The 17,363-nt window shown below is 47.7% G+C and overlaps 1 protein-coding gene across 1 annotated transcript in view; it reads right to left on the bottom strand.

Moving 5' to 3' along the window:
* EPG5 (ectopic P-granules 5 autophagy tethering factor) overlaps positions 1–17,363 on the bottom strand; it is a 145,245-nt gene that overhangs the window by 27,936 nt on the left and 99,946 nt on the right. Inside the window, 5 exon segments of the mRNA XM_060236213.1 lie at positions 2,056–2,159; positions 8,932–9,007; positions 10,496–10,703; positions 12,386–12,543; positions 16,230–16,443. Coding sequence (XP_060092196.1) covers positions 2,056–2,159; positions 8,932–9,007; positions 10,496–10,703; positions 12,386–12,543; positions 16,230–16,443 — 760 coding nt within the window.

Here is a 17,363-nt window from a genome sequence, read left to right as displayed (position 1 = left end):
GCACAGGAAACAGTCTTACAGACACAGGCAGGAAACAGCATGCGGCTGATGGCTAGTCGCATAAACATAACACCATAGTGGTGAAATGCTGGGGGAAGCGATGACTTTCAAGGACACCCGTGTCAAGTCTGTCTGTAACTCTGGCTCAGCCAAAGAGCATTCTGGGTAGAACCCAAGTATAATCAAATGCTGCTAGCTCATACTCTCCCTACCCCTCCCTCTGTAGTGGGTAGCTTTGCTTTGAAATGGAAAGATGTGAAAGTCTTATCTGTGCCTTCTCAGGCCTGGCTCTCGGAAGGGAGTCAGGAGCCCACTACGATCCAGGCCATGCAAGCCTGAGAACGAATTGGTAACATCAATGTGTGAATGTTCCCCGCATAATCCTCCCCCCTTTGGAATTCCTTTGAAGTATCCCTTATATGCAATGTATCTACAGTATATTCTTTAGTCTTTTCAATGCTGGCCTAGCCTCAAGTATCAGTATCAATAAAGTAGCTTCTTTGTATCAACAACGACTCGTTATTGAATCTGCTGACTTGACAACCCGCTGGATTAATTAAAAGCCTGGCAGAAGAGCTTCATTTTACAGGCCCTGAGGAACCTGGAAAAGTCCCACAGGGCCCGGATCTCCAGTGGGAGCTCATTCCACCAGGTAGATGTATGTCTTTTATCATTTTATATACTGACCACTAAGAAAGGCCCTTAGGGGCCCAAAAACATGTACGATTAGGGGAGGGACGGTGGATCAGTGGTAGAGCATCTGCTTGGGAAGCAGAAGGTCCCAGGTTCAATCCCCGGCATCTTCAAAAAAGGGTCCAGGCAAATAGGTGTGAAAAACCTCAGCTTGAGACCCTGGAGAGCCGCTGCCAGTCTGAGAAGACAATACTGACTTTGATGGACCAAAGGTCTGATTTAGTATAAGGCAGCTTCATATGTTCATATGTTCCTCCTTGCGGATTGGATTGGAAATCCATCAAATGTATACGTGAAATGGTATATGGCTTGCAAATTTTGTGCAGTCTGATATTCAGACAATACGTTTAACAAATTCAGTTTTGTGTATGTTTTATATTAAATGTTATACATTTTAGGAATTGTGTTACAGGTAGCTCGTTGTAGTAGACAGCTCAATTAAAGTTGTCAACCGGGTGTGTCAAGTAGCCAGTGTGCTGCGGCAGCAAAAAAAGGCAAACTCTATATCAGAGGTTTTTAGGAAAGGGAATGAAAATAAAACAGTTGATGTTGTAATGCCCCTGTACAGATCTATTAGTGCAGCCTCATTTGGAATACTGTGTACTGTTCCGGTCACTGTAATCTCCAAAAGGACATTGCAAAGCCGGAAAACATAACAGAGGAGGGCAACCAAGATGATTAGAGGGACGGTGGCTCAGTGGTAGAGCATCTGCTTGGTAAGCAGAAGGCCCCAGGTTCAATCCTCAGTATCTCCAACTAAAAAAGGTCCAGGCAAGTAGGTGTTAAAAACCTCAGCTTGAGACCCTGGAGAGCTTCAAAAGTGTTAGGGAGGGATGGTGGCTCAGTGGTAGAGCATCTGCTTGGTAAGCAGAAGGTCCCAGGTTCAATTCCCGCCATCTCCAACTAAACAGGGTCCAGGCAAGCAGCCGTGAAAAACCTCAGCTTGAGACCCTGGAGAGCCGCTGCCAGTCTGAGTAGACAATACTGACTTTGATGGACCCAGGGTCTGATTCAGTAGAAGGCAACTTCATATGTTCTTCTGCCCCAACACAGGTATAAAATTTGCCAAGCGGGCACAGCGTAGAATGGGGCGAGGGGAGATAACAAGAAAGGAAATTATTTCTGCCAAGCGTGGTAATACCATCTGGGCTGGAGAAAATCTCTCCCCCCACCCGTTCTTCTCTGACCAAGGCACTAAAAAAAAAATGCTTGGCACAAAATTGTTAGCAGAAACGTAAACCAAGTGCAGAAACGTAAACCAAGTGTATCCCAGTTATCTGTTCAGGGAAGATTTCAATAGCAAAGGCCGCACAGACCTGAAAAACTTCTGTTCATGGCTCTTAATGTGGGGATTTTTCTGACCTTTAAAACTTCTGTGTAGGGCTCCAATGCTGTCTGCGTATAACTGAACCATATGGGAAGCCACGGGAGTGTCGCTTTCCAGCCACGGATAGCAGGGCTGTTTGCTAAAGAAAGACAGAAAAGAAAAAGATATGAAGAAGATGACCATAGATTTATACCCCGCCCTCCTCTGAATCAGAGCAGCTCACAATCTTCTTTATCTTCCTCCACAACAGACACCCTGTGAGGTAGGTGGGGCTGAGAGAGCTTTCCCAAAAGCTGCCCTTTCAAGAACAACTCTGTGAGAACTTCTGACTGACTCAAGATCACATCAGCAGCTGCAAGTGGAGGAGTGGGGAATCAACCCCAGTTCTCTCAGATAAAGAGTCCACGCACTTAACCGCTACACCAAACTGGTTTTCGAGAACAAAGCCCCCTTCCGCCTGCTTTCCTGGGCCCTGCTGAGATCTTTGAGGTAAACCAAAACAAACACATGAATCTGTCTTAGGAGTCAGACCTCTGGTCCCTCCAGCTCAGTACAGACTGCTCAGATGGTGTATAGCCTGGGCGACTCCATCTTTGTTACATGCCGGTGCTTAGTTGCCCTGAGTCTTGGGAGAGGACAGACTGGGTTGTGGGGCTGTGGCTCAGTGGCAGAGCATCTGCTTGGTGTGCAGAAGGTCCCAGGTTCAATCCCTGGTATCTCCAATAAGGATCAGGTTGTATGTAATGTGAAGGACCTCAGCCTGAGACCCTGGAGAGTCACTGGCAGTTTGAGTTAGACAATACTGACTTCGATAGACCAAGGGCCTGATTCAGCAGAAGGCAGCTTCATGTGTTCTTTCCCCCACTGGAAGCCAGGTGCAAGTAGGCCTGGCTCATCCAAGTGTTTGGGATAGCAAAATTAATTGATTATTTGACTCGCAGCCAGCATTTAGGATATAAGATGCTTAGTTTTAGTCAGGGCTCTTTTGGTAGCAGGAACTCCTTTGCATGTTAGGCCACCCCCCTCTGGTGCAGCCAAGCTTACAGGGATCTTCTTACAGGGTCTACTGTAAGCTCTTGGAGGACTGGCTACATCAGAGGTCTCTAGCCTAATACGCAAAGGAGTTCCTGCCAAAAAAACAAACAAACATAAACCCCCTCGCCGGTTTTAGTTATGCACTTAAGAACATAAGAGAAGCCATGTTGGATCAGGCCAACGGCCCATCAAGTCCAACACTCTGTGTCACACAGTGGCAAAAAATGTTATATACACACATACACTGTGGCTAATAGCCACTGATGGACCTGTGCTCCATACACTGTGGCTAATAGCCACTGATGGACCTGTGCTCCATACACTGTGGCTAATAGCCACTGATGGACCTGTGCTCCATATTTTTATCTAAACCCCTCTTGAAGGTGGCTATACTTGTGGCCGCCACCACCTCCTGTGGCAGTGAATTCCACATGTTAATCACCCTTTGGGTGAAGAAGTACTTCCTTTTATCCGTCTTAACCTGTCTGCTCAGCAATTTCATCGAATGCCCACGAGTTCTTGTATTGTGAGAAAGGGAGAAAAGTACTTCTTTCTCTACTTTCTCCATTCCATGCATTATCTTGTAAACCTCTATCATGTCACCCCGCAGTCGACGTTTCTCCAAGCTAAAGAGTCCCAAGCGTTTCAACCTTTCTTCATAGGGAAAGTGCTCCAGCCCTTTAATCATTCTAGTTGCCCTTCTCTGCACCTTCTCTAAAGCTATAATATCCTTTTTGAGGTGCGGCGACCAGAACTGCACACAGTACTCCAAATGAGACCGCACCATCGATTTATACAGGGGCATTATGATACTGGCTGATTTGTTTTCAATTCCCTTCCTAATAATTCCCAGCATGGCATTGGCCTTTTTTATTGCAAACGCACACTGTCTTGACACTTTCAGTGAGTTATCTATCATGACCCCAAGATCTCTCTCTTGATCAGTCTCTGCCAGTTCACACCCCATCAACTTGTATTTGTAGCTGGGATTCTTAGCCCCAATGTGCATTACTTTGCACTTGGCCACATTGAACCGCATCTGCCACGTTGACGCCCACTCACCCAGCCTCAACAGATCCCTTTGGAGTTCCTCACAATCCTCTCTGGTTCTCACCACCCTGAACAATTTAGTGTCATCCGCAAACTTGGCCACTTCACTGCTCACTCCGAACTCTAAATCATTTATGAACAAGTTAAAAAGCACTTGGTCTTGAGGTTTGGCAATGCTTCACTCTGTGTGCGCACTCTTGAGGCCGGCTGACAGGAACTTAGCCTGCATCTTCTGCAATTTTGTTGTGCTGTTAAAGATATCCCTTGTAAATAAACCCAGGAGATGTACATTAACCAGGTTTGAATACTGTACTTGAATAATTGGTATATTACTATATTTCATACCTCTCCTCTCTGCTTGTATAGAAGAATGCGTACTTTTCAACTTTTAATTTTTAACTTTTTTATTTTTTTTCTTCTGTACTGTGGCGGAACCGGCCCGATTCTGCCTTCAGACCCGGTCCCGTCAGCTCCCTATGGAGTCGCCAACTCCTGGAGGGAGCTATCTCTCCTCCTGCCCCTTGGGCTCGCTGCCACCACCTGCTCAGTCCCGGGGTTCAGATTGAGAGGAACAGGACTCCCAATCCCCCTCTCCAGCTGTGAGGCTAGGCCTCAAGGTCCTCTGCCACCCTGCACTTGGGTTTCACAGAGACCTCAGCGCGGTGGGAGGAGAAAATCCCAAAGGCCAAGGTGTCAGTAGTAGACTATGTGTTGTCCTTCAGGGAACGACTGCGAGAGATGATGGGTCTGGTGAGGGAGAACCTGCTCAAAGCTCAAAGCAATCAGAACAGTTGGTATAACAAAACCGCCCGATCCCGAACTTTTGAAATAGGGGATAGGGTAATGGTTTTCCTGCCACTGCGCACTAATAAACTAAAAGCTGCATGGGACGGTCCCCATGTGATTGTGGACCAATTGGACGATGTCACATATGCAGTGTCTATGGAGAGGTCTGGGCAAAAGACTAAAGTGGTGCATGTGAATATGCTAAAGCCCTTCTTAGAGAGGCCCATGGTGCTGCATATAACCAGACAGGAAGGAAACCGTGAGATGATAGATGATGACCCATTGGATGTTTTAGCCTATTTTTCAGAACCAGTACAGTGGGAAGAGTTGTTGTGGTCTGAGACTGTATCCGGGCCGGACAAAGAAAAGATCCTTGTGGTTTTGCACCAGTTTAAGGAGATTTTCAAGAAAGAGCCAGGAAGAACAGGCCTGGCACGACATGGGATTGACACAGGTACTCATGGGCCTGTCAGGTGCCCCCCTTACAGAGTCAACGGTAAGGTGTTGGCAGATATCCGGAGGGAAGTACAGGAGATGTTGAGGATGGGAGTCATCCAACCCTCCGTAAGTTCATGGGCAGCTCCAGTGGTGTTGGTGACAAAACCAGATGGCTCAATTAGGTTTTGTGTGGACTACCGAAAATTAAACAGCATCACAAAAGCAGATGCATATCCCATGCCCAGGATAGATACCCTGCTGGACATATTAGGCTCAGCTAGGGTGATATCTACTGTGGACTTGTGCAAAGGTTACTGGCAAATGGAATTGGAGTCTGAGGCAAGGGCCAAGTCAGCCTTCATCACCCCAGATGGACTGTTTGAATTCAGGGTGATGCCCTTTGGCCTCCGAAATGCTCCCGCATCCTTCCAAAGGCTGGTGAACAACCTGTTAAGTGGCATGTCGGACTACGCTGTCGCTTATATTGATGACATCGCCATTTTTAGTAAGGACTTGGATTCTCACCTTGTACATTTGGCCAAGGTGCTGGAGGCAATCCAGAAAGCAGGCCTCACAATTAAACTGAACAAATGCCAGTTTGGAATGTCAGAGGTGGTGTACCTTGGACATAAGGTGGGGAGTGGGAGAATCACTCCACTGTGGGACAAAGTGGAGGCAATCCAAAAGTGGGAGGCCCCAAAGACGAAGAGGCAGGTCCGGGCCTTCTTGGGACTGGCTAACTATTATAGGCGTTTTGTCCCAGACTTTGGATCCATCGCCGACCCATTGTCCTCTCTCACCAGGAAGTATCTACCCGACAAGGTGGCCTGGACTCCTACCTGTCAGGCGGCTTTTGAGCAGCTGAAGACAGCTCTGGTTTCTATGCCAGTCCTCAGAGCTCCGGACTTTGATAAAAGGTTCTTTGTTGCCACCGATGCCTCAGACCACGGGATTGGGGCTGTTTTGATGCAGGACTGGGATGAGATCAAACATCCTGTAGCTTACCTGAGCAGGAAGCTCATTCCCCGAGAAAAGAACTTGTCCTCAGTACAAAAAGAGTGTCTAGCAGTTGTATGGGCACTAGACAAACTTCGTCCTTATTTGTGGGGACAAGAGTTCACCCTCCTGACTGACCACTCCTCTCTGCAATGGTTACAGACTATGAAGACCACCAATTCCAAATTGCAGAGGTGGTCCTGGAGGATTCAGGAGTACAATATGAAGATCGAGCACATTGCTGGACGCCACAATGTGATCGCAGACTTTCTGTCCAGAAAGGACTAGGGTGTGGGACTTTGTGTATTGTTGGGAAAATTCCTAATATTGGCAAAGGTTCTGTTTGGGTTAACGGGTTTCTCCTTGTTTGTTTGGATTCTGCTACGGGGTCACCTCTGTAGGAGGCAACCCCTCCGGCTCAGAATTTAAGGAGGGGGACGTGTGGAGAAACGCCATCTGGGAGTGTTGGTGCTTCATCCAAAAAGGCAGGGATCAGTAAATCCATTCAGCCGGCTTTGTAGCCTTCCCCTCAGTCCCCCCCTCCCTTCCAGAGCCAAACCAACAACGCTAGGGGGAAAGTCTCCTAGAGAGGCAGGAAGGGCTGTTGTTCTTGCCATGTGCTAGGCAGGAAGAGTCTCTCAGTTTGCAGCAGGCGCTCGGGAAGGGAGGCTGCTTGCCTGTGGGCTCCTGCCTGGGAGGCTCCAGACAGTATGACAAAGTAAGTCATTCTCTTAGGCAGATCAAGTATAGACCAGGGACAATACGATGCGTTTAAAAACCACCTTTATTTTGTTATGCTGTTTGCTGAGCTGTGTTGTGCTGTACTAGGCTGTGTTAACTTTTTAAAGGCAACTGTTTTTGGTTTGTTTTCCTTTTCCTATCTTTTTCTCTTTTTAAATAAATATATTTTTACTGTTTAAATGCTGGCAATCAATCTCTGTACCACCTAGATCCCCAGACCGCTTTAGACCACGCTGTTTTGAGAAGGGGGCCCCGGGGAAGGGGGAAGGCATGCAGTTGGATAAGGTGCCAATCCTCCAGGGGTGCCCCAAAGAAGCGCTGAGGTCTCTGTGAAACCCAAGTGCAGGGTGGCAGAGGACCTTGAGGCCTAGCCTCACAGCTGGAGAGGGGGATTGGGAGTCCTGTTCCTCTCAATCTGAACCCCGGGACTGAGCAGGTGGTGGCAGCGAGCCCAAGGGGCAGGAGGAGAGATAGCTCCCTCCAGGAGTTGGCGACTCCATAGGGAGCTGACGGGACCGGGTCTGAAGGCAGAATCGGGCCGGTTCCGCCACACGTACACAGATGGTCTAATGCAGGGGATCGATCTCAGGTCGTGAGCAGAGGGCTCCGACGGCAGTACTGCAGCTTTACCACTCTGCGCCACGGGGCTGCTAAAGGAAAGGTCCCCTATGGAAGCACCAGTCGTTTCCAACTCTGGGGTGACGTTGCTTTCACAACGTTTTCACGGCAGACTTTTTACGGGGTGGTTTGCCATTGCCTTCCCCAATCCTCTACACTTTCCCCCCCGCAAACTGGGTACTCATTTCACCGACCTCGGAAGGATGGAAGGCTGAGTCAACCTGAAACCGGCTACCTGAAAACCCAGCTTCCGCTGGGGATCAAACTCAGGTTGTGAGCAGGGAGTTCAGACTGCAGTACTGCAGCTTTAACACTCTGTGCCACGGGGCTCATTTCATTCTTAGACTAGAAGACTGTTTATTGACATTGCTTATATCCCCCCCCCCTTTCAGCCCAATGGGTACCCAAAGCAACTTACATCGTCCCCCTCTCTTTGTTTTACTCGTACAACAACCCTGCAAGGTGGATCAGGATGAGGGTACGTGACTGACCAAAGGTCACAAAGTAGGGTCCCATGCAGGGATTCAAACCTGTATTTCTCTAGATCTCAGTCTGACACTAAAATCGTTAAACTACACTGCTCTTTTTTTAAAAAAAACAAAAAAACCAAAACCAGTTTCTGCTCTGTCCACAAACTCCTGACTTCCGCTTGCTTTATCTCTTCCTCCTCCCATACTTGCTTGCTAGTTAAGATCTTCCTCACAAATAAAAGTTAAAAGTTATTATTACAAGTCCTGGCCTCTGTGTTTCCTTCCCTCCTCCGCACCACAGGTAGGACAAGTGATGACCAGACTGGACCTTTGTGGTGGCGGCACCCCCACATCTGGAACGCCCTCCCCTCTTGAGGCTTTCCTGGTGCCTGTTCTACTCTCTTTTAAGCACAAGGCCAAAACCTTTCTTTTCCTTTGCTTCATTAAGGTTGACAATTTTTTTTTTTACATCATTTGTGCAATCTGGTTTTTTTTTAAGCCTGGGAACTGTTTTACGAGACTCATTTTAAACAGCTCAGTGTTTTATGATGTTTTCAAGCTCCGGCTGGGTTCTTAAAACCCTTTATTAATTCTTAATGACTAATAAAACACTTTATTAACTCTTAACGACATGCTTTGCTTTATGTTCTTTTCCCCTTATCAACAGCCTCGAGCAGACGATCTAGAAAGATGGCACGGACATTTCCTAAAAGCTAAACCGATACATAAATAATCTGCCACAGGCTCACGATGGAAAGCTCGCCTGTTTCCCAATACCTTGCATCTTCCTGCTGCAAAACGAGAATCCAAGGCGTAAAGAGCTGGGTGATGACCAAATGTAATGACTGCAGAGCTGAAAAACAAAACATGTCACTCACACGCAGAGTGCGCAATGAAGTATTCCCCAAATACAGCAAAATGCCAAGGGTTGAGGTCAACATAACTCTAAGTAACACTGCTCCATTTCAGGCAAAAGCTCTGTGTGACAGAATCATGCCTTGTATAATGCAGATGGAGAGTATGCAGGAGTAGCAAAAACATGTAATACTGCGTATGTAGTAACGGCGAAATTAATACTTTAGCTATAAAACAATCCGTTATGAAATCTAAAATCTAAGGTGTTGAATATAAACATATCCCAATAGAAGTAGGTATCATTATATTTTATATAGTTAGCGTTCCAAAAACTTTTCTATGTTACAAAAGAGGTGACTGGGCCAATATTTCCTGCCTCTTACACTTTGTTATATATAATGATCCTTGATACTTACAATTATATTACATAATCTTTTTCTTTCTTTCTGTATTTCCGTTATACTACCTCTGTTTTCTGACAGGCAGACAGACAGAGAGATAGATAAAAATGCACATATTTTTTAAAACGTATTTTCTTGCATACGTAACTGAAAGAATATAAGGACATAAGAGAAGCCATGCTGGATCAGGCCAGTGGCCCATCCAGTCCAACACTCTGTGCCACACAGTGGCCAAAAAGTCAGGTGCCATCAGGAGGTCCATCAGTGGGGCCAGGACACTAGAAGCCCTCCCACTGTGCCCCCCCCCCAAACACCAAAAATACAGAGCATTACTGCCCCAGACATAGGAACATAAGAGAAGCCATGTTGGATCAGGCCAATGGCCCATCCAGTCCAACACTCTGTGTCACACAGTGGCCAAAAGAACTGGTGCCATCAGGAGGACCATCAGTGGGGCCAGGACACCTTCCTACTGTTGCCCCCCAACTGTCCCAGAAGCCTTCCTACTGTTGCCTCCCCACTCCAGCACCTAGTGCATCACTCACTCCAGAAAAAGAGTTCCATTTTTCCCTGTGGGTAATAGCCACTCATGGACCTCTGTTCTTAAGAGCATGAGAGAAGCCATGTCGGATCAGTCTGATGGCCCATCCTGTCCAACACTCTGTGTCACACACTGGCCAAACAGCAGGTGCCATCAGGAGGTCCAACAGTACTCCCACTGCTGCCCACTCCCCCGCCCAAGCACCAAGAATATAGAGCATCGCTGCCCTCAGGCATCAGAACACAAGAGAAGCCATGTTGGATCAGGCCAATGGCCCCTCCAGTCCAACGCTCATGCGCCCTTTTTGCTTTTTCCAGCATTGCTTTCTGCTTTCCCCTACAACTGGCATACAACATATACTTAATGCTCTTTGGAGCTGTTTTGCCCCACATTAGACCGGCGAGCCCTACCCTGCCGTAAATCTCCATTCCCAGTCCTTCCGCCTGAGATTCTTTCAAACAAAGATGCCGGGGAGTGAACCGTGCACCTTCTCCTCGCAAAACGTGTTTTCTTCTGCTGAAACCGGCACCTGGTGTCACCTTACCTGCCAGGACACTCTCGCTGCCCACCGCTTCCTGTTCCAAGCTGGCGGCCTCTGAGTCAATAAGCCGGTTGACGAGATACTCCACGAAGCGCTTCACTTGGGCAATGTAAGGGGCCCACTTGGAAAACAAGCCAAAGGTCTGGAAGTCTCTCGAAGACAAGCGCAGTTTGAGGAAGTAGTTGGAGAGCCATTCAATAGTCTCCATGACCTGGGGGGAAGAAGAGGATAAGCCTGGAATGGCACACATTTGGGGAAGGCCATCAATCATTCCAGGTCTAAAGCGACTAGTGGTTGTTCTCTGCATATGTCAGGCCAGGACTACTGAAATCAGGTTCCTTTGTGGGGGGGGGGGGAGGGTGTACTCGATGGCATCGTATGCCACTAAAGTTCCTGTCCTCCCCAGGCTCCATCCCCAAATTTGAGTTTTCCAACCTGGATTTGGCAGCCCTACCCCCCATCCCCCATGGGGGGTGGGTGGGGGAATCTAGCAGCCTTACTCCAGAGGCATTCTTAATTCCATTCAGAAATTATTCTACTTCTCCAGGGAACCAGCTTCCCTCCCCAACCAGCGTTCCCTTTAAGCTATGGAGTCTTGTGAGCAAAAATTCTGCTTCATGAGCTACTGGCGAAGAAAAAGAAGAAGGGAGAAGAAGAAGGGAGAAGGGAGAGGGGAGGAGAAGGAGGAGCAGAAGGAGGAGGAGGAGAAGGAGGAGGGGATTGGATTTATATCCTACCCTTTGCTAGCCAAGAGCCCCGTGGCGCAGAGTGTTAAAGCTGCAGTACTCCATTGTTACTTTCTACAAAGTCCCTTAATATTAGAGCCCAAGCTTTTAAAGTGATGTCTAGGTGGTAAAAGAGCCTCGTGGTGCAGAGTGTTAAAGCTGCAGTACTGCAGTCCTAAACTCTGCTCACGACCTGAGTTCGATCCCCGGCAGAAGCTGAGTTCGGGTAGTCAGCTTGAGGTTGACTCAGCCTTCCATCCTTCCGAGGTTGGTAAACTGAGTACCCAGCTTGCTGGGGGGAAAATGTAGATGACTGGGGAAGGCAATGGCAAACCATCCCATCAAAAGTCTGCTGTGAAAACGTTGTGAAAGCAACGTCACCCCAGAGTCGGAAACGACTGGTGCTTGCACAGGGGACCTTTCCTTTCCTTGGTAGCCAAGGGAGTTTCAGAGTGGCTTACAAATCTCCTTTCCCTTCCCCTCCCCACAACAGACACCCTCGGAGGCAGGCAGGGCTGAGAGAGCTCTCCGGGAACTGCTCTTGAACAGGACAGCCCTGAGAGAACTTGTGGCTGACATGAGGACACATCAGCAGGTGCATGTGGAGGAATGGGGATTCAAACCTGGTTCTTCCAGGCAAGGGTCCACACACTTAGCCACTACACCAAACTGGCTTAAAGTTGTGAGCGGCTGCATAAATTAGTTTGCTCAAGGACCGTCCTTCCTGAGCTAAGACAAAAATGTATGAGCTGGAGGCTAAAAAACTGTGAGCTAGCTCACACTAACTCAGCTTAGAGGGAATACTGTCCCCAACTCTTGAAGATTCATTATTAGCCTCTCAGAGCCTCCATTGCTTGCCCAGTAAAAGACTGTTTCTTTCCTGCAAAGCGGCTGCAGAAGCAGGCACCATGGGGGGGGGGGGCTTTCCCCCCCACCAAATTTCTTCCCATTCAAGAATAACTTTGCTTATTCTGCCTTAGTACAGGTACAGAGGAAGACACCAGCATTAGGAGAAGAAACCAGCCTCTCTTGCCATCTTAGAAAAGACAGGAGGAGTGCAAGAAAGGAGGCTGATATTTTCCCGCCTTTTTTCCCTGAGGTAAAGTTAAGCTGCCTGTCAGCAACAAACCAAGAGGCAGCACGACGACATGGGCTGATCCATGGCTACCTGTTCTGCTGAGAGAAGCGTCTCCGCAGATGTTTGCAAGGCTCCGTTTTCTGTGGACTCCTCTTTCCCAGCACTCTTTTTGGCTGCTGAGGGGAAACAACCCAAGGCCTTCAGGGACGCCTTCCAGCAGTCGGGGCGCAGGAGCTGATCCGAGGAACCTGCGGGCAAACACAGACCCCCCAAATGGATCGTTTTAATACCAGATCCCATTAAGTAAAGCTACAGAACATCTGATACTATAACTGGGGCAGTATATCACACTGTGATTCCACACTATGACAAAAAAAAAATAATCCCGACTTCAAGCACAGGCTGAGAGAGAAAAAGATCTTGGGGTAACAGTGGATAGATCAGGGATGGCCAAACTGTGGCTCTTTCACACATGTTGAGTGGATCTTGAAGTTCCTCTCCCCCCCCCCCCCCCTCCCCGTTGGCTGGCTTGGAGAAAGCATTTGTCTCTTTAAATCACTTCTCCGAGCCAAGCCAGCCAGCACCTTGGAAAATGCACTCAATTTTAAAGTTTATTTTATTTTTTTAATTTATTTAGTGATATTCCACCTTTTCCCATAACGGGCTCAGGACAGATCGCAGCATAGATCAGACAATGAAACCAACAAGTCAAATTTAAAACAATACAATAAAACCAAACAGCAGAACTAAACTAAATAAAGTGCATCACTGGCAGAAAGGGCACATTTCACAGAGTACAGCTTTTGGCCCAAGAAGAAGGGATGGTGTTTAAAAAGTTGCTTTCTTTCCACCTCTTCCTCCCCCAACTATTTTCCTTCCTCCCTCCCTCCCTCTCTCCCTTCCTGTCTTGTGGCTTTCAAACATCTATTGTTCATGTCTTGTGGCTCTCAAACATCTGACATTTATTATATGAGGCTCTTACATTAAGCTAGTTCGGCCACTCCTGGGGTAAATCAATGACACTGTCAACCCAGAGTGCTGCAGAGGGGAAAAAGGCAAACTCTATGTTCGGGATTATTAAGAAAGGGATTAAACAAAGAACGGCTGATATTATAATGACCCTGCATTAGGGTTGGCAAGTCCTTCCTGTAACCAGCAAGGGGGGAGGGGAGCTTCCTGGAGAAAAAGGCCCAGACCTTGTCACCAGCAACACACCAGAATGGCTCAGTGGTAGAGCATCTGCTTGGGAAGCAGAAGGTCCCAGGTTCAATCCCTGGCATCTCCAAAAAAAAAGGGTCCAGGCAAATAGGTGTGAAAATCCTCAGCTTGAGGCCCTGGAGAGCCGCTGCCAGTCTGAGAAGACAATACTGACTTTGATGGACCAAAGGTCTGATTCAGTATAAGGCAGCTTCATATATGTTCATATGATGTCATTATGCTACCATTGTCCACAAGATGTTCTGGTATTTGGGCAAAAACTCTATGGTAAACTGGCTTCCATCATAGAGTTTTTGCCCAATTACCATAATGTCACCCAGATGTCACTGGTGTGATGACATCAGCTCCTATGCGATGCCAGCCACGAGGCCTAGGCTAATCGGTGGCTGGGGGGGCAGGCTGGGGGGGCGGGGTGTCTGACAGCCCCACCCTGTATAGATCTATGGTGCGGCCTCATTTGGAATATTGTGTACAGTTTTTAAAAAAATAAAAAAATAAAAACAAGTTTATTTCAATAAACAGATGAATATTCAAGATCGTAATGATCAAAATTATGATCCAACCAAGTCAGCTAGTCACCAATAAACATCCAAATGAACCACAAGTACAAAATGCATAATCAAATTAAATACAAATTAATGCCAGACCAGTATATTATTTGCAGTTGAACCAAAATTCCCACAAGGAAAATAATCCAGAAAAGGGGACCACACAGCTAAAATAGTTGACCTTCGATGTGAAGTATGTCTTCACATACTCCCAGCATTTGCTTAACCAGGCCACCAATGAAGGAATTGAATTCTGTCTCCAATGTAACGCAATAGCATACTTAACTGCATTGAGCAACAAATAAATCAACTCTTTTAATTTAGGAAATCTAAAATCATCCCAAATGTTTAGGAGACAAAGTTTGGGGGATAATGGAATCCTTACTCCCGTAATATAAAAAACTTCCATAATGACTTGTGACCAAAATGAAGGAATCAGTGGACATGTCCACCACATACGAAAGTAAACCCCTTTTTCACCACATCCCCTCCAACACAGAGAACTGAAAACATTAGGAGTGGAGTGCGATAACTGGGCAGGTGTCAGGTATCACCTGAGGAAAGGAAAGGTCCCAGGTGCAAGCACCAGTCATTTCCGACCCTGGGGTGACGTTGCTTTCACAACGTTTTCACGGCAGACTTTTTATGGGGTGGTTTGCTATTGCCTTCCCCAGTCATCGACGCTTTCCCCCCAGCAAGCTGGGTACTCATTTTACCGACCTCGGAAGGATGGAAGGCTGAGTCAACCTCGAGCCGGCTACCTGAAAACCCAGCTTCCACCGAGGATCGAACTCAGGTCATGAGTACAGCTTAGGGCTGCAGTACTGCAGTTTTAACACTCTGCACCACGAGGCTCTTCTACCACCTAGACATCACTTTAAAAGCTTGGGCTCTAGAAAGTAACAATGAAGACCAGTTTTCTCTCCAATCCCCACTGGTAAAAGTAATTCCAAGATCTCTTTCCCAGGCCTTTTGATAAGGCAAAGTATCAAGAAGTTTAAGTGATTGAAGCAACATGCACATTTTTTAAATGTTCCCTAATAGGCCACCGTATCTCAAAAGGACACAGCAGAGCTAAAAAAAAAATATCGAAGACAGCAACTAAGTTAATTGGGGTGTTGAAGCACTTTCCAGAGGAGAAGGAGGAGGAGAGAAAGAAGCCCTTTTCTCCCTTTCTCACAATACAAGAATTCGTGGGCACTCAATGAAATTGCTCAGCAGTCGGGTTAGAACAGACAAAAGGAAGTACTTCTTCACCCAAAGGGTGATTAACATGTGGCGGAGGTGTTGGCGGCTGCAAGCATAGCCAGTTTCCAGAGGGGATTGAATAAAAATATGGAGCAGAGGTCCATCAGTGGCTATCACCCACAGCATATTATTGGAACTATCTGGGGCAGTGATGCTCTGTATTCTTGGTGCTGGGGGGGGGGGGCAAAATGGAAGGGCTTCTAGCCCCACTTGTGAACCTCCTGATGGCACTTAGGGGTTTTTGGCCACTGTGTGACACAGAGTGTTGGACTGGATGGGCCATTGGCCTGATCCAACATGGCTTCTCTTATGTTCTTATCTCAAGAGTGTTGGACTGGATGGGCCAATGGCCTGATCCAACATGGCTTCTCTTATCTTCTTATCTCAAGAGTGTTGGACTGGATGGGCCAATGGCCTGATCCAACATGGCTTCTCTTATCTTCTTATCTCAAGAGTGTTGGACTGGATGGGCCAATGGCCTGATCCAACATGGCTTCTCTTATGTTCTTATCTCAAGAGTGTTGGACTGGATGGGCCAATGGCCTGATTCAACATGGCTTCTCTTATGTTCTTATCTCAAGAGTGTTGGACTGGATGGGCCAATGGCCTGATCCAACATGGCTTCCCTTATGCTCTTATCTCAAGAGTGTTGGACTGGATGGGCCAATGGCCTGATCCAACATGGCTTCCCTTATGTTCTTATCTCAAGAGTGTTGGACTGGATGGGCCAATGGCCTGATCCAACATGGCTTCCCTTATGCTCTTATCTCAAGAGTGTTGGACTGGATGGGCCAATGGCCTGATCCAACATGGCTTCCCTTATGTTCTTATCTCAAGAGTGTTGGACTGGATGGGCCATTGGCCTGATCCAACATGTCTTCTCTTACGTTCTTAGAGAGCAAAGACCTCTGGGAACTTACTTTGCATCAGCAGCCTGAGGAAAGTGCTGTAGTGGTCGGGGAACTGATACCGGAGAAGACAGGCCCAGTGCTTGCAGAAGAGGTTGTAAGGCATCGAGACGTCTTCCTCGGGCTCGAAGCCGCAGGTCTTGAGCGCCAAGTGGATGGACTCCAGAAGCCTGGTGCGATCGGACAGAGGGGGCTTCGAACTGTGCAGCCACTGTGGGAGATCGAACTAAAGTAGGGAGGGGAGAAAAACAGCATTTGCGCAAGGGATTCGTGGTTGCGGGGAATGTCAAAATCAGAAGGACTATTAAAAGACGGGGGAAAGCCCAAATTCAAGCACGGGAAGACTGAGCAGAGGACTCAGTCATATGAATGCTCACCGTGGGTTTATAAGGATTTCTGCCTAGCATATAAAGGAGTGCTGGTGCAGTTGTAGCATCCCTGATTTCTCACCCACAGTTAATAGACTGGAAGCAGGCCATCCAGCTGGCGTGTTCCCAGCGGCTCAGTGCTTGGCATGCAGAAGGTCCCAGGTTCAATTCCGGGCATCTCCAATTAAAAGGACCAGGCAGGAGGTGATGGGAAAGACCTCAGTGGCTCATCACTAGAGCGTCTGCTTGGCATGCAGAAGGTCCCAGGTTCAATCCCCAGCATCTCCAGTTAAAAGGACCAGGCAGGAGGTGATGGGAAAGACCTCAGTGGCTCATCACTAGAGCCTCTGCTTGGCATGCAGAAGGTCTCAGGTTCAAACCTTGGCATCTCCAGTTAAAAGGACCAGGCAGGAGGTGATGGAAAAGACCTCAGTGGCTTATCATTAGAGCCTCTGCTTGGCATGCAGAAGGTCCCAGGTTCGATCCCCGGCATCTCCAGTTAAAGGGACCAGGCAGGAGGTGATGGGAAAGACCTCAGTGGCTCATCACTAGAGCCTCTGCTTGGCATGCAGGAGGTCCCAGGTTCGATCCCTGGCATCTCCAGTTAAAAGGACCAGGCAGGAGGTGATGGAAAAGACCTCAGTGGCTCATCACTAGAGCCTCTGCTTGGCACGCAGAAGGTCCTGGGTTCAATCCCCAGCATCTCCAGTTAAAGGGACCAGGCAAGAGGTGATGGGAAAGACCTCAGTGGCTCATCACTAGAACATCTGCTTGGCAT

The sequence above is a fragment of the Heteronotia binoei genome, chromosome 4 (genome assembly GCF_032191835.1).
Source record: "Heteronotia binoei isolate CCM8104 ecotype False Entrance Well chromosome 4, APGP_CSIRO_Hbin_v1, whole genome shotgun sequence".
NCBI classification, from domain to species: Eukaryota; Metazoa; Chordata; class Lepidosauria; order Squamata; family Gekkonidae; genus Heteronotia; species Heteronotia binoei.
The sequence above is the reverse complement of the archived record's forward strand: the minus strand, read 5'-3'. Positions and strand labels throughout refer to the sequence as shown.